At 49.6% G+C, this 21,945-nt stretch overlaps 1 protein-coding gene across 1 annotated transcript in view; it reads right to left on the reverse strand.

Moving 5' to 3' along the window:
• Nucleotides 1–2,078: 2,078 nt before the first annotated feature.
• eag (potassium voltage-gated channel protein ether a go-go) overlaps nt 2,079–21,945 on the reverse strand; it is a 144,322-nt gene continuing 124,455 nt past the window's right edge. Inside the window, exons 8-12 of the mRNA XM_050180924.3 lie at nt 19,749–19,946; nt 16,878–17,108; nt 6,818–7,063; nt 5,747–5,965; nt 2,079–4,294 (exon numbers count right to left, since the gene is read on the reverse strand). Coding sequence (XP_050036881.1) covers nt 3,344–4,294; nt 5,747–5,965; nt 6,818–7,063; nt 16,878–17,108; nt 19,749–19,946 — 1,845 coding nt within the window. The 3' untranslated portion in view covers nt 2,079–3,343. The remainder of the gene's footprint in view (nt 4,295–5,746; nt 5,966–6,817; nt 7,064–16,877; nt 17,109–19,748; nt 19,947–21,945) is intronic.

Here is a 21,945-nt window from a genome sequence, read left to right on the forward strand (position 1 = left end):
TAGTAAAGCCGCCTCTTATAAGTGGCGTGACTATAAGTGGCTATGTTTCAACATAAAGAAAAAGAGTAAAAGGAATGCTAACGCGTGGTCAAAAGATAAGGTCACGAGAACCGAAAAAAAAAATAGACCAGTAAAAGAAACAATTCATAGCGGCTCTTTGAACGTTCTGCAGTTGAAAGTAGGATTTGAGAAACTTACTTTTTTTTTTCTGCATATTCGTGTTTGTTTTTTTCTTTCCTATAGAGAGTCTTGCATGAGTCCTATATATCACTCGGGAGAGGCTTCCGAGGCGAAGTCGTTGGATCACAAGGTTCGTGATTGGTTGGTGAGACAGCAGCAGCACCATCACCACCGTAAAGGAGCAGAGAGGCACGTAATAAGGAGCACGAGAGGCTTCACGTTGTGTCTCAACAGTCACGTGAACACGCTGCATGGCTAAGAAGGAACCTCAAGGGACGCCAAAGAGAAACACCAAATCGATCTGGACTGCTGACGCTCTTACAAGGCTTGTGAAGTTTGTTTTAGGCCACGGAGAGGTGACCTCTATTGTACGGAATAACTTATTCACAGGAAAAGGCAGCCGCACTGTTCTTCCTCTATTGAAATCACCCGCGACGAAGCGGGGTGTTTATCTACGTGACATGCTACGCTGTGTAAGCAATCTCGGAGTCCATGCTCTGCCATGCACAATTACCTTGTTTGAGTAAAGGTGTCCCATACAGAGGGCGCCTCACTACCTGAAACAGCTCCGAAAGAGCGTGCATAAAGAACTATCACAGGTTTTTTCCCCTTAAAAACAAACAAGTAAATACTGCCCAAACTGCGTTTTCTTTCCCGTTGGAACTCAAAGGAAATAATTTTTTTTTACTATCAATGGTTGACTGCAAGCTACTAAGTATGAACAGTATACGCCACGGAAGCCATCAACGTAGTTTCGCACTGGCGATGCCTCGTCCTGTCCTACACGTTTTGCATCGTCTTTCTCGATTCCTAAGGCTATGTGCGCTGTAAGAGCGCCATCGAGGACTTTCGTGGAACCATGGTCCATCAATCCAGTTTGATTGAGTGCTCGTGTTTGGTGTCCCTTAAAGAAAACAGAGGACGTTGCTAGGCATCGCGAACGGAACGACAGCACAGAAGGACGGATGTCGTTTTCGCAACAAGACAAATGAGGCGTTAATAGGAAGCTCATCTTAGAGTGAGTTCGCTGTGCCGTGTACAGAATGAAGCGAAGCGTCAGTCATCGCACATGCGGAATGAACGCAGTCACCAGACAAGTGAAAAAAAAAAAAAAGAGTGAAGCTTAGTGAACGCGTTTCGACACCCTTAATTTGGAATGGACGTGCTAGACGACCCGGTGATAAACGATGAATTGGCATTCTGCAACGCCGTGTCTCTAAGCGTTAGACTATCTTCAATTTTAGCTTTAGGTTGCGTTTTTGGTCGATCACTGCAGGGCGATATCCCTTTAACCCAACAAATCCCGAACACCGCCCCAGAAAAACGAGAATTACAACAACTGGCTCATAGTTGTTTCTGGCCATGTAGAGGACATTTGTAGCCCTACTTAGCACAGCAAAAATAGAGAAATAAAGATATCCCCAGTTTAGATAACTGAGCTCTAGCAGTTAGCTGCGAAACGATCACTTCTCAATTCGCTTCAGACTGTAAAGGCGAGCGTATGGCCTTGCTTTCGGGCAACACTTTCGAGGTCAACCTGGTTTTGTAAGCTTTTTTTGCACTCTGACACTCTGGACCTTGCTTTTCGTGCCTTGTGTGAAGACGTACAAAACTAAATGTGCGCTTCAACACAGATGGCATAATTATTTTTCCAGCTTTTCAGCAGGCAAGCTCCCATCTCGGTGACCGCGGATCAAAGCCGATGTCATCCCGCCACGAACATCGACCAACCACACGTACGGCGCTTGAAATTTTTTCTTCTCAAAGCAAAAGCGGACGTTCCTTCTGGTTCAGGACGTTGTATCGGAATGCAATAACCTCAGACATTGAAGCCGGTAAAACATTCTCTGTCGCCACCTGGTGACGCCCCCCCCCCTCACCCCCAATCTGGTAAAAAACGTTTTCTATCCTTCTGTAGCTGTCGTCCGCCTTTTCAGGAGATGGCCTGCAGGTGACGTCACAAGCGCTGCGTTGGCTCACCGTGGATAGCTTTTTGCCGCGCGCCCTTTCGAATAAGCAGAATAGATAGACGCGCCAGCGTGCTTTCTTTCACGCATGCGCGAAAAAGAGTGTCCACATTGAAACAGTACGGACGAAAGGCACAAGCACACAGCGCTGTCAGGATACACGAAAGAAAAACCGCTCGCTGTACTTTCTACAGTGACAAAGAAGGCAGGTTCTTAAGTACTTGCGAACGCGAGAGAAATATTTTATTCAAGGAATGCACAGACGGGCACGATCTCAGCTAGCCTCCTCTAGCTTGCCGCTGTGTACGGGGGAAATAGGAAGACGGGATTAGATATGGTAAGGACATACCAGTGCGAAACTAGATGCGCAATGCTGCGGCACGATTAATCAGACCGGCCAAATTCAATGTTGTGGTGTTTCACAACATCCACCGATGCCGGACGGAGTGTTGTAGCACACTTTCGACTGGTGCCACTGAAGCAAGGGAAAGAAGTCCGCAAGGGTGTGTCAGATGGCGGTGCGCAGTAAAGTGACTAGTGACTAGTACCAGTGCGGCAAGCAACTGTACACTGCAAACACCTGAAAAGCGGACCATAGCAATTGGCGATTGTAAATCGGAAATACAACACTGTGTGGCGTGCGCCCTTCGCTCGCACTGTGCCTTTGTGAGCCACGATGTCGTTACTCGACCACGGATTCTCGACTCGCCCAAACTTCAGTTCTAACAAGTCACGCTTGCGCGCTCGCGGTTCAACAACATGGCGGCCACAGTGACGTCCCCGCGAGCCATCTACGCGATGCGAGAACGATTGAGCTGCGCAAGCCACCGGAGCGGAAGAGCGGTAAGAGGCAGTATGCTGTAGCGTTTCCAGTTTTAAGTGAGCCGCCAGGACTCCACCTGGGCTGGTACAGATTTGTAACTGCGTCCTGCGGGTAAGAGACTTTTTATCTCAGGAGACGCAAGAAGCTGGAGCACCGAGGACAAAGGCCCGACGGCGCTTCTCAGCTCCCTCGTTCTCGGATCGCGCGTAGCAACGTCCTCTGACTGACGAAGTCCGCAACTACCGCCCTCACTAAACGGCGCGCTACTGCGGGTTGCCGAAAACGAAGAAGAAAAAAGAGATGTTGCGCTTGCGCCGCCATAGGCTGCTCACAGTAGTCACACACCCACACACAAATGGCGCGCACAGCGTCGTTATTGCTGCCTGTCGTGCTGCGACGACGTGGTCGACGAGTCCTTTCCCGGAAGCGGGCCGCACTCGGTGTCCTGCTCGGCGATCTCACTCTCTAGCATAGCACGCACGGCCGCCGAAGAGTCCGTGGTGGCCGCCGTGGCGGCCATCTTATTAGAGTCCCTGGCGCCACCTTCGGGCGCCTTCGATTTGTGGCTGGACTTGCGCTTGAGCGAGTGGCTGCGGCTCTTGCCGTCCGAGGCGTCCTGCCTGGAAGTCTTGCCGCCACCGCCGGCGGCGCGCCTGGAGGAGGACGACGTCGCCTCGGCCGCGTCGCCTCCGGGGGCCTCGGGCGGGTCGCACCTGGGCGGCGAGGAAGGCCCGCTGCTTCCGCCGCCGCTTCCGGCGCTCTTGAGCAGTTCCACGAGGTGGTCGTCTATCCTGGACACCTTGGTGTGCAGCCTCTGGATCTCCATCTTGAGGTCGACGCGCATGTCCATCAGGTTGGCCAGGAGCTGCTGGTAGTCGCGTCCCCCTCCCGCGCGCGGAGACAGGAGGCTTTCCGAGGGTTGAGAAGGTGGTGCTTCTAGCGGCGGCAGCGGCGGGGGCCTCTGGGGAGGCTGCTGCTGGTACTGCTGGTGATGTACCTGTTGCTGCTGGTGCTGGTGGTGCGGTTGCTGCTGCTGCTGCTGGCGCGGAGGCGGCGGTGCCTCTTCGCTCTCGCTGCCTTTGCCCGGGCTGGACGTCTCCGGCTCGGCCGTCTCCTCGATGGTCTCGTGCTTGGAGCTCATGCTCTTGGCCCACTTGGACAGGCCTCGGTGCGGTGCTGCGCCGCTACCGTTCTGAGCCGGCCCCGCCGACACGGCGGGCCTCGCTGGAGGAACGAGCACGGTACTGGCCGCCGCGGCGGCGGGCTGTTCTTTGATGGATGGCGCCACGGGAGCTGTAGCCGGCACGGTCGGCTTGACGATTACCTACAAAGGCAACATTGGGCGATGTCAATACACACGGCATTGAATGCGTCGGTACGTCACTGGATAGATGAGGTGCGCAATGCAAATAGTCTACGGTCGACAGCACCTAGGCAAAGAATGGAGGTAACGTGCGTACAATTAAAAAAAATTCTGGGGTTTTACGTGGCAAAAAGATATGCGGGTCACACGCACTGTGGGAATCGACGCAAGAGAAGCTTTGTACGCTCTTTGCTTTGATTGACGATAATTAGCGGTGATGTTGGCGGCGAATGTGTAATTTCTTCAGCGTTTAGTCCAATGCGAGAGTGGTATGTTGATGTTAAACGCTACCTTGCGTGCACCGCTGCTGTTTGCCTGCGTAGTACGCAGAACACACAGGGAGGCGTGTTTGCTTGAGGCATTGTTGTGCGTCATTGTTCATAATGTCCGAGAGGGTTGAGCATTATCATTGCCTCACATGGCACATCGCATTGTGGCAGAACTGTACAGAAGAACATTTCCTCAACAACGGCTAGACAGCAAGGGAACTGCTCTTGCGCGTTCCACTGCTGGAAATGAGCGTTCGGACGTTTGACATACGGACGCGGCAGCGCAGCGTGACGCACCACTACGGCTACCGGCAGAGACGCCAGCTCCGAGGGCCCTCCTTCAGGCTATGGACGATTGTAACGTTTACACTATCACAGCCCAGCACGCGACCTCCACAGCCCAGCACCTACATTTTTTGTCGCATAGGCAAGCAGGCGGAGCACATGCCATACGCACAAAACTGTGAAACGCTGCCCAGGCGGCGCCGGCCGGGATGCGCGGAGGCGAGCGCCATCTGGAGGTGTTGCAAGAAAGCCAGCTGCGTGTGCGTGGCAGACCACAACAGCAGCATCAGCGCCCAGAAATTTGGGAGAAGAGGCAAAGAAGGCTTCGCTTTAAAAGACAATATGATTATGAAGCACGGCGTAGCGAGGGATTCAGGATTACCTTTGGCCACCTGGGGTCCGCTAAGGTGTACCCAAAGCACGGTACACGAGCATTTTCAGTCACCGTACTGCAGGCGCCACGGCCAGGATCAAACCCACGACCTCGAGCTCGGCAGCGCACCGCCATAGCCGCTGAGCTGCCCTGTCGCTTAAACCTTTCCGTTTTGTAGAGATAACCGATATTGTTGTTTTCGATGCAGTTTAGGTTCGGGCTAACTAAGGCACGTTTGGAACCTATTTGTACAGGTACGTGCTTAGTTTCGGCTAAAATTGTGGCTCGGGTACGGTTTTCGGTTAAGCTTCACGTTGTGTTCGCCATCCGGGTTTACATCCCAGATGAGATCAAACACAAGACGCTCCACTTGGCAGCTCACGTAATGATAAACTGTACTTATTTGCTCCCTAATTCGTACTGCCGCTCTCCTGCCTACCAGACTATTCAAAAACCCATAAGTGGCTGAAGCCGTGTCCGTAGTACCTGGTGTGGTTGTGCATTTTCCGCCGGCTGGTTCTCTTTGTTGTCACCGGTGGAGACGGAGTCCGATCGCAGCGTCGCCCAGCGGGACAGCTTGGGCGCGTGCGTGGACGTAGGCGGAGCCTCCGAGATGTGTACCACCTTGGGTGCCGACGGGGGCTGAGGCCCCGAGCCGTCGTGGCTACTCGCCACGATGGCGGGTACCTGGGTCGCCGGACGCACCTGGACATGAGACAGCGAAATTTAAATTTCAATAGATTTCGATTTCAACCACAGTTTCAACCACAGCTTCCTTGTACGTTGGCTTTGTATGGTCGTGATTAACAAAAAATCGAGCCCCTCGGTTTCCCTTCTTTTCGCGTTCGCATAAATGAATAAGTACATATATATATATATATATATATATATATATATATATATATATATATATATATATATATATATATATATATATATATATATATATATATATATATATATATAATGTGTATATAAACTTGAACACGTGACCAACTTCACACAATATTTTCCACTTTGGCACTGCTATTGCTAACGCATTAATAACATGAAAAAGATCGTCTGAAGCCAGAAGCCTTAGATAAATTCATGTACTGCACTGCGCGCCATTCCCATGGTGTTGCTGAACGCTCGCAGCACCAGAATTCACTCTAGTGATTTTTGAAGGAAACTCTATGGTTGACTACACGTTTAGGATACCGAGTAGACCCGGCTTACCGTGATCTGGGTCCTTGGTAGACTAGAAAGAACGCAGAAACAAATGACGGGTGCTGATGCCATCTTCAAATTGAGTAATTACACAAACGCGAGCACTTAAATTGTGCTGCGTCTGCGCCAGGCTTCGTCTACGTTTTCAGTGCGCTGTTGTTATTAGCCACAGACTTCCCCCAAGATGAATGCGCACTGACTATGGCCAGAACAAGTATGCTACTCGACGAGTATGGTTTCCAGTCTCGAGAGAAAAGCGAAAGGGGAAAGACAGATAGTAAGAGCATGGCATTCGAGATAACCGGCCGATCTCGGAGGTCACGGTGGGGAGATGGGGGACAAACGCACCAGGGCGCCCTTCTCGATGTCAGGCGAGGGCAGGATGGCGAGCGGGGAGGCGGGAGAGCGGCCGTGGTCGGGGGCGCTCCCGCCGGCCGGAGTGGTGGCGGCCGAGCTGGCCGAGCCGTTCTTGCGGAACTTCGAGAAGATCTTGCGCACCAGGTGGTCCTGGGAGAGCTCCTGGAGGGGCTCGTGCTTTCGCCTCTCGGCGAGCTCCTTCTCGCGCTTGACGTCAGACACCTTGCGGAAGATGAGCTACGTGGAGGGGGACAGGACAGAGAGCGAGAGAGAGAGAGATTTTGAGAAGGAGCGATGAGAAGGAGGCACGGAGAGCAAATAATACAAGTAGGGCAAGAGAAAGGGGGGGAAGGGGAGGGGGCGGTGATTAATCGGAACTGCTGCTCGACGTCTCACAACTGTTGTGATCCCACTATAAGCAAATGGGCCTTCGGGCCTGCGGAACGCACGACGAACGGCGGCTCTGCCCTTCTGCAGTGGCTTGTACCGAGTGCTAGAGTAACTAGAGATATACAGTAGTGCTACCGAGTGCGGCACGCTAGCGGCACCTAGCGAGCGCGGAGTGAAACGTGGTGCACAGGTGGTGCTCTAGCGAATAGCACATCCTAGAGCAATAACGAAAAAAAAAATTATGCTACAGATTGATAGAACTGCAGTCATCGCAAACGGAGGTAACGGTACAACCGAGAAATATAAAGATAGATGTTTTAAGTACGAAAGTTAAGGTCGAGACCAAATGTGCAAAATGTCAGACGTCGATGTAGGTAGTAAAACCTCATTAAATCAAGCAGGCTGAGTGACGTTTTGTCCCCGCCTCGTTCGAAGGGGATCCCAATAAAAAAATCGCCATCATCGGCCAGGGCCACACATCTGGAGAGATAATTATAGCCAGTGGCTGAGGTAAACAAGAGACGTTCCGAGTACCTTTATAGCTCCTCCTCTCTTCCCCACATCGTCCCTCAAGGACCGGGCATTGCTTTGAGATGTCAAATCAGATAATTTAATTTGATTTGTTAAAAGACATTTCGCAGCTAATCCGCGTGAGCAATTTCCACGAATGCTTCGTGCGAGGGCGTGGTCGATATCGATCACACATAGTCAAATTGTACATTGCGAAGCTGGCGCCGCCTACAGGAGCAAGCGACGCATAGATCGGAGAGTGTACAAGTACTGAACTCGGATATGGGATAGGGAAACGTTCGAAAAAAACTCGGGTATAGTGAAATAATTACACCGCATATAGTGGCGCGTTTACAAAGTTATGGAAAATGCATTCAGTTGGGCGCGTATTCACAATAAGCGTTAGCGCAAACAGAACGACGCAAGAAGGAGACAGGAAAAAAAAAAAGAACGGTATGCTCTTAACTGACATCTTCATTGCGTCACACCCCTACTTCAAAAAGAACAGATTTATGGCTTAGTTTGTATTCGCTGAAATACACATTTCCCGCTAAAGGGTTACGCACAAAAAGAAAAACACATTGACGACGACTGTGCCATCGTCAATGTGTCATTCAATGAGAAACAGACGCAGAGAAGTCGCGGTGACATCTGAAAGGTCAGGAGAGGTCAGGATCAGGTCAGGTCAGGATCAGTCAGAAAGGTCAGGACATCGGGCAAAAAAAAAGTTCTAGAAAAGAAAGTTCTATTTTGTACAGAGGCAATAGAAGCAACACTGACACGTACTCATCCAAGTGATCAGATGCTTTATTTAGATGCTTTCGCGCATGTCACGGCGTGAGATGCCATTCGTGTCGTGTCAATGAGGACGTTAACGTCACATCAAGACGTTCAATGTCGTGGAAAACGATGCTGGACAGCCAGCTATACCTGCAAGGTGCTTCGCATAACGTCGACTCCCACAGTACGTGAGATCTGCGTAATAGCTTTGTTTGTTAGGCAAACCAAGACGCGAGCTGCATTAGACCACAACTGACGGATAGCTTTTGCGTGGTGAGCGGGGTAAACGTACGCTTCGTATGGACAAGGATGTGTCAGCGTTGCTTCTGTTGCTCTCTACAGCATTGACTTTATTTTGTAGACTCTTTTGTCTGATTTTGTTCTCTTGATCTTTCTGATGTCACGGTGGCTTCTCTGCTCAAGCTCTTCGTGTCTCGTTTATTAATAAGTATATCGGGGTGCGACGCAATAAGTATGTCAGTTGAGAGTAGCGCCTTGATCCTGCCTTCTACTTGTGTCACCCTGTTTACGCAAAAAATTATTACAATTACGCTTGCTGAAGTCCTATATGGTTAAATTTTGGGCAGTGGTAAACTAGGGTCCGTATTGGCAAAGCTTTTCGTTTGTACGTGATATTTTGTTATTGGCCGGCCGCCTTCCTTCTCTAACGACGCGTCTATCATCAGCACAGGCTGGAATTGGTTCTTACGAACAAATTGCAACGTATGAGCTTTCTGAGAAAACGGTGCCAGACACCCCTAGGACTTTCGAAGGGCGTTATAACTGCCTTACTATACGTTGTTTGGACGTTCTTACGCGGATGTACTCTTTGTTTTTATTGTTTGCTATAGACAAATCAAGACGCGAGCGAAGTGAGGCGAGAACTGACGGATAACTTTGACGCTTGGTAAGCGTCTATAACTGCTGTTGGCCGCCGTAAAACGCGTTTTCTGTTGCCAAAAGAAAACAACAAAAGACTACAAAGGACACACGTGATCGGCGGCGTGGATGCGGCAGAACCGCAGGCGCGTCAATCGATAAATGCCGGGCTGCGAGGACGGCGGGCCTACCGCTGCAAGGTATGCGTGTACACCGATGGAACGAAAGCCGCAGCAGCAGGCGGCCGCTTCCTCGTCGAGATTTTCTTTGTTTCTTTCTTTCTTTCTTTCTTTCTTTCTTTCTTTCTTTCTCTCTCTCTTTCTTTCTTTCTTTCACCAGCATAATTTTAGAACCGATCGGGAAATGACCAGACCGGTTCTGTCTCGGCTCCTCTGTGTCGAGTTGGATCGCGTTCAATAAACGGAACGAGGGGCCGATATCACACACACGCCCACACAGAAGTCTTTCTGTAGCTTAACTACTGTTAAACTACTGAATTGGTAAAAACGAACCATCGACTTCCGAAGTATGAGACAGACCGAATCATCGTCTTCAGAAGAAGACGATGATTCGGCCAACAACTGGCTGACAGCCTTATACCAGTGCCACGCGTGGGAAAGAAAGTAAACGTTAAAAGCTACATGCTCTAAATTTTATCGCTACTCGCGCGGTTCCACACGGATATAATTAATGACAATAAGCATTTATGCACTTGGGGCTGAATGAGCTCTCGCGACTACTCGAGTGCCAAATGTTTCGCTCCCAATTTAGAAGTTACGACTGCACAGGATAAACACATTTCTGAAGTAATTTGAAAATTTTCTACATAGGCTACGACTGTATGTTCTTGAGCTTCTGTCTGCTAAGTAACATTCTTTTGATGATATTACGATTTGCGAACAAACTTGCTGCATTCACTGCAGCTCGCGCCATCGTAACCTTTAAGGTCATCAAATATACACGTGTAGCAGCTACCTTAGGTGCAGTGAGATTAGGAACTTAACGCCTTGCTTATCCTTGGACATTAACATCACCCGTGTGGTAGGTAACAGGCATTAGGCGATGAATGCAAAGTGGCGATTTAAGTTAATATCTATCTATCTATCTATCTATCTATCTATCTATCTATCTATCTATCTATCTATCTATCTATCTATCTATCTATCTATCTATCTATCTATCTATCTATCTATCTATCTATCTATCTATCTATCTATCTATCCGTCTATCCGTCCATCCGTCCGTCCGTCCGTCCGTCCGTCCGTCCTGAAATCACCCTATAACTCCTAAACGTAACTCTTGAACACGACACGCTGTTGTCTTCATCACGCTGCATCCAAACTTCCATCGTGAATATACCAGCAAAAAAAAAAAAAAAAAAAAAAAAAAAATAGACCGCGACACAAAAACACGGAGAGCGCTAACGAAGAGCGCTAACGGCACGTCACGGACGATTTATATCCTATTTATTAAGGCTATGCTAATTATTTATATTTACATACTGAAGCCCTCTAGCAGGGCTGTGGCAGGCGCCAATGTCACAGTAAACACCCGGCCGTCCGACCTTCAACGCCACCGACGCCTCAGCGGGCGCGGACCACTCCTACCCGTATGGCCATCAACACTCTGAACAACAACAACAGCAACAACAAGAATAATGGAAAAATGAGTAGCCGTAATCTTGAAGATGCGCCTTGTTTTGGGGCCAAGGCGGGCGCATCTCCGGCGTCGTTTCTTTCTGCCCCCTGTTACGTTTCGCCTACAACGCGCGGTAATGCCGGCGCGGATGCAACGGACGCCGGGGCTTTGTTCAAAGCGGCGGACATTTTGGCCCGTCCGACGCCGCCGCGACGCCTACCCGCCAAGCGTGTCCAGGCGTGTTTCAGTGCCACGTGTCTTCGTGTGTGCGTGTGTGTGTGTGTGCCCTCGCTTGTCAAAGCGCGGCAGCCGGGGAGCGGAGTTCCCCGAATGAGGAGCCTGGAGGTCTCTCGGCTCAACAGTTCGCGCCGTCGTGTGGGCGGTTGGCGATGCGTCACTACACTCGGTTCAGCAGGTCTCTCGGCCCGACAGTTCGCGCCGTCGTGGGCTCCTGCTGCGCCGTCCCGTGACCTTCATCCCGTGACCTTCCCTCCTTCCCTTTTGGACCGCGACGCCGGGAGTATAAGAGCAGCTGCCCCCGGACGCCAAGAGAGAGGCTCCGATTTGTACTGTTGAGTTACGTGCTCTCCCGTCTCTCCACTCCGGTCGACCTGACCGGCCGCTCTTTAGCTATGTTAGAATAAACAAGTTGTTCTGTTACCAGTCTTCTCATGCTTTGCCGGGACCTTCGGATGCTTCCAGTGCCCCAGGCCGCCAGGCCAACGCTACCCTTGGGGCTTGCGACCCATTGGCAATAACGGGCGTCAGCACCGAGACCCCAACAACTCGTGCCAGCGGTACGATTCCAACACCCCTCTTCCACCTTCTTTTTTACTGTTGCGATTTAGTGTTTCCAAGCGCGTTGAGAAAGAATGTGCCGGCTTTTCGCGCGAAATAATGAACACTCCACAGCTACAGGAGGCTGCTAAGGAAAAAAAGAGGTATAAATAAATTTCGTGTAAACGCCGACGACGATCGAGAAGGAAAGAGGCGGCGGTATAAAGAGGACCGCGCCCGGTGGACAACGATGCATAATGGAGACTCTTTCTCTCTCTCTCTCTCTCTCTCTCTCTCTCTCTCTCTCTCTCTCGTTTTTGCCGAGGAGGAAAAGAGTACGAGTGGCGGAAGCCAGAAAATGAAACACAAATGCGGCTACAAATTATTAAGGGACAGAGGGACAGGTAGATAGAGGAGGCGATAAGAACAAAGACAACAGGGAGAAAGGGAATCGGGAAGAAATCCGAAGAGATCGAAAGAGCGAGAAAAAGAAAGAGGAACGTACACGGCTACGTAGAGACATTAGAGAGAATGATATAGGGGAGAAGAACGAAAGAAGGAAAGGGGGTTAGGAGAGAACATAGACACAGTGAGAGAGGATGAAAGGAGGAAGAGGAGGAAGGATGGGAGGAGGGAGAAAAGGGGTGAAAAGAAGTAGGCAGACGCGAGGCAGAAAAGAAGGAAAAGATGACGGTGTAATAGTATAACGACGAATGGGAAGAACACATAAGGGTGAAAAAGGAAAAGCAAGCGGATGATAGAAGAAACGTACAGACAGCGATAGACGCAGAGGAAGAGAAAGAAGCAGGTGATAAGAAGGGCAGATGGATCAAGTTAAAGAAATGAGGATATACGGGAGGAGGGAGATGATGAAGAAACAGATAAGAAAATGAGGACATAAAGGGGAGAATGCAGAAGTGCAAAAGTACAACGAAAGAGGGCAACAACGAAGAACCAATGAAAGAGAACAAGGAAAAGAATGCGAGAGAAGTAAGAGGGATATAGAAAGAAAGAGACAAGACTACGAAAGAAAATAAATGAGAAAAATAGCAAAAAATGGGGACGGAAAGGAGAGTAAGATAGAAGAGGAAAGAGAATCCCTTCGCGTGCTGACGCCCGTGCTATAAGCCGCGGACCGTATGCATCGGGAATGCCTGGCTCGCGAGCCGCCACGCGACGACGGTCAATCGGGCGGGCGGGCGGGAGTCCGAAGAGGTCGGCCGAAGGGATTCCCGACAAGGACGCCTCTCGACCCTGGCCCTGTTTCGCTTCCCCTCCCGTCTCCCGAAACGGGACGGAGACGCAAAAAAGAGAGAAATGACGGAGAGATGCGCGCGGTCATCCCCCAGTGATCCGGGCCAGGGGTGTCGCTACGGGTCAAGGGCCTTCTCCCCGTCGCGTCCAGTCGCGTTTGTACGCACGTATAAGCCCTGTCCCGCTTATGCCGTTGTTTAGAGGGATAGCGGTCCCGCAAGCTTCGCCCCTTTTCTTCCCCACCTCTCTCACTTACGCGGACATGACGGAGGTAAACTGAAACGAAACGACAGAAAGTGCACAAGCGACTTGAAAAAAAGAATACAGAAGCCACTATCCGCTAGTTCTCGTGGTGATTCCGAAGCCCCTTCACTCTCTTTCTCTCCCCTCCCCATCTCCCTAGATATCCCCTTTTTGGGGTCAGGTCAGACGGCGTCGGGGCGGTTGCTAAATATGGAAAAAAAGGAGCCGCTGGCACGCGCGCGCGAGGCTATAAATGGAAACTCAATGGAGGCGTGGGCCGCAATTACGAAGCGACCGAGACAACCGTTCGTGCGCCGAGAGGTGTCGAGGACGATCTCGTTGTCATGCGACGTCATCGGCGGCGTTCGTGGTCCTCCCGGCGGGATTTTTCCTTCGCGTGACGTGCTAACGGGCGCGCGTGCGTACCTTTACATGATGGCCAGCGGCGTGTATTATTATTATTATTATTAATCAGGCACACCACACAAAGGTTTGCGTGTGTCTCACTTTAACGTACCCTTTCCTGGCACTGTTTCAGACTGCGAAATCAGGTACCGACTGCAGCCCAACAGCAAGCTCTCCTGATGAAAGATTGTTCGATTTTTTATTAACAGAGTGCCCACTTTCCTGTATTTCGCTTTCACCGTTCGTTTCACGAAAGCAGCCACCTCTTGTGCCCGCAAAGTCCCGCTGAGTTTAGTTGTTTAATTATTAGTATAGTTCCCGCAGGGTCGAACATAGCCGTCAAACTGTATGTTTTCGAAGCTTAGTTCAAATTTAATTTCGCTTTGGTCAGTGCTGGGCATTGGGTGAATGGGTGTCGAGGATGTGGTACTACGTCAGGCACCTTTCTGCATCTACGCTCGTGCCCCGGATAACTATGTGCTGGTTTCCTGAATAAAATAAAATAAATTGAAATACATATTGTCCGTTGGAACTTACGCGATTCCGTTTTGCGCCGTTCCGCTGATCAGAACTGGATCCTTGAGCGACATTACTTCTGAAACTTTGCACACCTAAGATTCATTATTTGATATACCTGCTGGTTGTAGGTCTACAAGCCATTTCCGAATTTTTTTCTTGAAAAAATAAAATGATTTGAGTCCACTTCAATCGAATCTAACACGTTTTCTAAAAGTTCTGCCGACGTCAGCATGAATTCCCTAATGCCTTATTGAATTGGCTAAACCTAGATAATGTGTCAGGCAGATTGGGGCGATAGCACATTGGAACGATTGGGACGATTGAGATGATCGTAACGCCTCCACATCACGCTCTCCGTTCACAGATGCCCACCCATAAGACGACGAATGCCAAAGTAACGACTTCAACAGTGAATGAAATGCGTCTTGTGATGCGTCATTTTCGCGAACCATTCCTGTAGGCATCGCGCATAAGTGCATGTGGACTGCACATACGTAATATCTTGGCAACGGATTTAAAATTAACATCGTGCCTGCGTAACTGCTTGTTGACACATATAGTTACGAAAAAGTTCTGCATCATGTGCTGCCGGCTTTCTCGTTAGGCAGCTTTCGCCACCCAAAGCCTATTAGTGTGGCAGTGCACGCTTTACAGGAGCGCGCACACCGAGGAGCCGCAAGCAAAAAGCGCTTTCCAAGCGAGCAGGTGGTGGTGACGTGAAGCTCCTTACTTGTGATTAAAATTTAGTTTTACATTTCGGGCTTTCCACAATTTCGACCCGTGAAATGGCGAGGGCAAGAAAAAAAACCGATGTCTTTCAGCTTTTGCTCATTCTGAGGGCTCACGAGGTGACGCTTTGTTGTAGTTGAAATGCAGGGAAAACGGGGGTAAGGCGGGAGATGGAAATTCAAGACGATGAGCAAAACGAGAACGAAGTGAAAGCGGGAGCCAACGTTTCGACAAGTGGACATGTCTTATTCAAGGCGACACATCGCCTTGTTGTATGTCGCCTTGAAGAAGACAAGTCCACTTGTCGAAACGTTGGCTCCCGCTTTCCCCTTGTTCTCGTTTTACTCATCGTGTTGTACTAGTTGAGTAATATTTGGTTAAGGGGCGTAGGGCAGGGCAAAAAACTGCAGAAGTGGTTCTTTTTTTTTGTATTCCTTGTTGTTCATCATTATCGCCATCATCTTTATGGCAGATCAGCTCTGCGGAACCGCGTAAGGTTTATTCGCCCGATTGTATCACGAAGCTACAAATGGAACCCATACGGGTTTCTTAGAAAGAAAGCTTCCCAGTTAAGAAAACATCCGGACCCGGACGACTTTTTTCCTCAACTGCGAAGCTTTCGTACTGGGAAACCAGTGCGGGGTTTCCTTATGTAGCTTCATGCTACATTCGGGCGGATGCCAATTCTTCCTTTCATCATCATATGTTTTTCTTTCCTTTTCTTCGCCTGTGTGTGATCTCAACGTTCGTTGGCTGCGCTTCAAGCGAGTCTTTCGTCGGCCCACAAGACTGTGAAGGCGCTTTTGTGTTTCTTGAGGGCGACTGGCCTGTGTGGACGTCCTTGACTTTAGTAGATGTCCTCCGCGCGCATGCGCGAAGCCACCGCGTCTTTCCTTCCACTTTCCCTCTACATCTCTTTCATGTTTCTATTCTCCCCTTCTCCATCCTCCAGCGCAGGGTAGCCAAGCAGACGCATTTTTGGTTGACATCCCTATCTTCCTTTCTTTACTCCTCCCCCTGCGGGCCGAGTATAGGTTATCTTAACTGCCGCCCCACAACGCCTTTGCAGCAGTATATCGTTCACGCCCTTCTCATATGCGCTTAACGAGTAGCTTTGCTTAATAAAAATCAGTGAGAAAAAAGATGGACAAAGACAAGCGCTACTCCGAACTCAAGTTTCTCTGTGGTTTTTATTTCGCTGAATCACTTGTTCAGTTATGGAAAACCAACTATCCCAACAATCAACTCTTCTAGAACCCATATGCGCTTATCACGAGCGAGTGATGTGCGTCAAGCGCACACCTTAGACTCAGCCTGTGCTGAGTCTAAGAAGCCGAGTCGTCGCCTGGCGTTGCATCCCATATATGTGAACACCGGTATGTTCGCACGTACGTTAGCCTGGGACGAAACAATGAGCTAAAATGTTGTTGCGTTGTCGCGACAATAAATAACGAAGCACTGCCGCTGCGGAAACGGGGAGTTAAGCGCGAACCCAACCCTTTGCTGCGCGAACCTGTGCCCAGAAAGACGAGCAACACTGAAATCGCAACCACATAAAGCGGCGAGCAAAGCCACGTTTCGTCGTATCTGAACTGACGTGTTTGCCGGCTCTTCGTACATGTAATCACCGTACATTCCGGAATGTTCTCTCTGGTGCTCGTGGATACATTCTAGAATGCACGACATTATTCGCTTCGTGCATCTAATCTGATTAGACACTGTTTCGCTATAAAGTTCTTGAGGACATTTGAAAAAATTCTGGATACAGTAGGTGCGTCGAGCGATAACACGATACAAGCGATCATTCGGAATCTGATGAATGAATGAATGAATGAATGAATGAATGAATGAATGAATGAATGAATGAATGAATGAATGAATGAATGAATGAATGAATGAATGAAAACGGAGCGGCCGGAGTACTCACCCTGTGCCTGAGGTTGTACGTGAGTAGGAGGTTTCGCGCGAAGGAGTTTGCGAACGCGTGGTAGAAGTTGAGCACCTCGAGCAGCTTGTCTCGCTTGATGGAGTGCAGGTCGCAGTAGGTGAGGGCGCGCACGTTGGCGCACGATTGACCAATGGTGGGCTCCTTCCAGAAGGCGTCGCCGAACACGTCGCCCCGGCCCAAGATGGCCACCACCTCGTCGTCCTGGATCACCTGCGCGACGGAGGACCCGGCCGCCATGTTGTACACTAGGCGCAACTTACGGGCGGAACGGGTTTTTTTATTTAGAGCAGCGCTTCTTCTAAAAATTTTTAACTCTCGTGGTTCCCCATACAACCTCGCGTGTCCCGAAAGGACCCCCCAATCCCCAATACGTGGAACGCGCGCTGAAAGCGTGACACGTGAACTATAACAGTAGCTGAAAGACGTTATATTTAGAGCAGCCAGAATTACATTGTAGGTGCTTTTTTATTTATCTTGCAGTCGACAATCAATGAGAAAGATGGTATCATGTTTGCTTTTCCTGTGCCTTGTGCCTTTGCGCTGAAATGACAATGTTCTCTAAAAAATAAACCGTGCCAGATGGCCTACTTATGTTTGCTAAAGATGATGTTGCTTGTTGGAGACGCCGGCGATGACGTCAATTTTAATCGAAAGACCGCGGGTGAAAAGATCACGAACCAATGATTGTGAGACAAGCTGAGAGTTTTGGTCGACATCAACCCTCATTCTCGCTTATTATTTCTTGTTTTCCGTGATCATAATTTTGATCAGTGAAGAGACCGCAATTAAGCACGGGACGCCCGAGATGTCAACTTATCATCGTTCTACGAATACGCATTCGGGCGCACATTTCTAATGTGGATAGTACCTGACGATTGTCCAGTACTCGCGCGACCCCATAAAGTGATCAAGCATGTGTTTACGTAATTTAATCTGTCCTTTTTCTCTCTCTTATTCTTCTATTTTCGTCTGCCTTCTAGGTTGCAAACTCTGGAATGGATGAAGTCGGGACGGGAGCGGAGACTGACCCCGTCAACTGCAGAAGCCGCCAGACTGATGCATGTGATACAAAGTTGCACTTTTTTTTTATTCCTACCATGTCTAAATTGACACCAAGACAGATGCAGTAGTTGCCCGGGTGAAACAGATAGCAGTACAGGTAGAGCTATTGTCAACGGTTAGGGCCTACAGCAGAAGTAAAAGCCCAATAAAGACGAAACGACCTTTGTGTTTATGACCACGCTAGAGCAGACAGAATAATTATATATATATGTAATCTGGTTTATTGATTGCTACTCAGTAGAAAAAGAAAAGCGAACGTCGAGACATTTCGCCGCTCAGAGTGGGTCAAGTTGGCAGTCAAGAATGTTACTCAAAAGTAGGAATGGTTGGCGACCCTATTCCATTCCTGTGTATGGGGTAATCAATGGGAAGTTCAGCTGATCACCCGTAATCTCGCAGCAAACGGTTCTTAAGTGGCCATCATAGCGGCTTGAAGTGTCAAGCACGTCAACTTATGGACTTGACGAGCACACAGCAACCGTACTGACCAAGTGGCGTAGGTTCAGATTAGGTCGCAGGTTAGATTTACTGCCGCAGCTTCCACGTTTGGACGAGGGCGGAATGCAAAAATTCTTGCTTTGTGCACATTAAAGAATCCCAGTCCCGAGGTGGTCAAAATTAATCCCGAGCCCTCGACTGCAACGTCTCCCATAGTCCCTCTGCTGCTTCTGGACGTTAAACCTCAGCATTCAATCAGTCAACCAGTTAATCAGTCAAATCATTAAGAAATAAGTGAACTAATTAGCAAGTCAATTAGTTGATGGATCCGTATAATTAATTATCCAGTCAGTTTGTCAATTTGTTCATCAATGAACTCAGTCAACCATTATTCTCTCGATCAGCAAAAAAAAATCAGACAGCGAGTTAGTGGATCAATTAGTCAGTTGACCAATCAATCAGTTTGTCAATCAACCAGCCAGTCAATCAATTAGTCGATTAATGATTCAGTCAATCAATTGGTTGACGAATCATTCAGCCGGCCAATGTGTCAGTCAATCAAGCAATCTGTCAATCGTTTAGTCGACAAACCAGTATCTCAATTAAGCTGATCAATCAGTCAATCAGTGGCTTAATCAACCGACAGGACTCGTCCACATAAACAAACAACAACGACCTTCCCAGCTCTATTGTTTCCATCACCTGTCCACCAACTTTCATTGCAAACTTAAGAATCACCTCTGTTGCTAAAACGAATGCGTCCAAATGTATCTTCTTTTTACGTACGAACCACCCCTTATGTAATACCCCCCAGTGGGGTCCTTAAGGAAATAAAAAAACGGCGGTGACTTAGCTCGGCTATGCCAGGATATACGTAGGCAAAGCTAAGGCATAGCATGGTTAGCCTTGGTTAATCTTGATCGCAAGTCTAGCTTAGTCTGGTTGTCTAGCTTAGTTGCGGCGTTTAGCCAGTCGTTCAGCGCGCTGTTGGTCTGTTTCCCGGGTGATTCGTTTCCTCTTCATCTCGTTCCGATGTGGATTCCAGGCCTCCTCCTGCTTATCAGAATTGTCGCCGTCCATACTGCCGCCTCAACTGTGGCTGCGGCGCACGCGAACTCTCCTTTTCAATCCTCCGATATGTTATCGGGCATGCGACTCAGCTGGCGAAGCGAGCGGAGGCGAGCGCAACGACGAGGAACGCGGTGTGACGTCATGTGCCTCCTCGGAGCACCGTCACGGCGAACTCGCAAGTTCACGGCCAGTAAAGCTTTCGCTTTAAAATGAAATGAAATGAAATGTCGAGTGCCAGCGGGGGAAGGATTCACAAGACGCGACGAGCGCCGCACTCACCTCCAGCGAACCGGCGACCACGAAGGAGAGGGTGTCAATGCTCTCCCCGGTGTGGTAGAGCAGGTCGCCGGGGGCCGAGTGGTCCATGCTGAAGTACATGGCGAGGGCGCGCAAACAGCCGTCGCTCGCCAACCGGAAGGCCGGGTGTTCGTTGAAGACCTTGCGGTTCAGGTGCACGCAGATGTCCGCCGTCATGTCCTGCGCGACGAAATGGGGGGAGGGGGGGTTACGTCGGTGACACGCGGCGAGGCAGCCACAGCACCCGGACGCGCAAGGTCGTCAGCGCGAAACCGAAGAAACGCACGCGTCACGAAAATCCCCCCTCCCCCCCCTCCACACACACACACACGCGTATAGCTTTCTATGTACGAATGTATAGCTACGCTTCCTCCTAAAACCACCGTTGGTCCTCCTAAAACCACCGAGGGTCCCGTTGCAGTCGAGGGTCTCGTTGCAGTCTCTGACTTTGGGACCCTCGTCTGTATATTGTATCTTACCAATTCATTGTATTTAATAAAGAATGATAAACTGAAACTGAAACTGAACTCTCCCGCGCGTATAGCCTCCAATATACGGATGTATAGCTGCGCTTCCTCCTAAAAGCCGCCGAAGAAGCGCCAATAACCGATGCCGCGCACATTTCTTCGGTTCGCCAAGCCTGCGGTGAACGGCGCTTTTATTCGAGGAACGTCGAAAGCACAGCGACCTGAATATTTTTCGGGCAACTTCAAAAGAAGACGCGAAGTGTTTTATTTAACGATGCTGACAATGAAATGAAATTCCGCTGCTACATTTGAGCGAATACGAAGTAATAGTACGTGAAAAGGCTTCTTTTTAAGGGTTGTTGGCAGAAAAAACACGCGTAGTGTTAGTGTATGTTGGTGTGCGTGTGTGTACTTCTTCACTTGTGTCTGCGCTTGGGTACCACACGAGCCAAGTGAAACAACGATAAAACGACGACTTTCTCCACGCCGCTCCTGAACGACGACTTGGTTTGCTGGAGCCGGGCGACGCTATGCAAATATATACGAGGTTATGCAGATATGGTCACCGTTATGCAAATACGCACGACGTTATGCAAATATATGAACCGCTATGTAAGTATATGGCACGTTGTGCTTTCACTGCCACGCAAAAGACACGCAACAACAATTCACGATGCGATTTGTTAAAATGGGTTGATGATACCGATCCAAAGGAAGGAAATGACGCTTAATCTTGCAACCCTCGAGGAAGCACGGTGAAGTGGCGTCGGGGGGAGAGGGAATCGGGGTTAAAGGGGATAGAGGAAGATAGAGGATGAGGGTTAGCAGACGCCACCATGCGCAGAAGCGGACAATGAAATTGGGGCCCCTCAAAGCGCCCCGAGTTCATTCTCTTCCGGTGCCTCCCCCACGTGCTCCACACGCGTGATATGGCCGCGCAGCACACTAGAGTCACTGGAAAAAATTTCAGAGTACCGCAAAGGTCGGGATTTGACTGGCAACACTGAGCGGCCACCGCCATATACCTTCCAAGCCGACTGCGTCGCGTGGAGACCGCCGTGTTGGAAGAGCTTGATATTCAGTGACACCTCGGGTTGAGTGTTTAATGAAGTACAAATACTTTGTGCCCGGAGATAACGGTTGCTAAGAACGAAAAGAAAACGTTATTTTGTGCGAAGTAATGCAGCCGGCGGTTGTTTTGCACTCCGATCGTGTTTACTGCTGGAGCTGTGCTACGATTGTGGGCAGCAGCTTAGCGCTGCTATCGGGAGCTTATGCACGCGTTTTTTTCCCCTTCCGCGGAGCGAGCTACGAGGAAACATTTCGTCACTTCGAGCCGGAATGAGGCAAGCTTGTGCTTTTGGGCATGAACATCGTGGACCGCCGTCGGCTTCTATTGAATGTTTCCAAGCAGGACGAAACTAACACCTGACAGTGTCATCGGCACGTACGTTCATTGTATAATTTCACAAGCTAAATCGGATACATTTATTTAGTTTGTAATCGGATACCGCGCGTTCTCGACTCTGCCCGGCGACTTCGTCCGCCGTATACGCACGACACACTGCGACTGCCGTGTGCGCACCGGTGTTTGGCCGTTATCATAAGACGATCTGCGCGCAGCAGGCGTAAAAACCAACTTCGATTACCATTTTGCGCACTAAATCTTGTGGAAGGCCAATATGAGCCATTTGCGTTATTACAGCAACGTA

The sequence above is a fragment of the Dermacentor andersoni genome, chromosome 7, assembly GCF_023375885.2.
Source record: "Dermacentor andersoni chromosome 7, qqDerAnde1_hic_scaffold, whole genome shotgun sequence".
NCBI lineage: Eukaryota > Metazoa > Arthropoda > Arachnida > Ixodida > Ixodidae > Dermacentor > Dermacentor andersoni.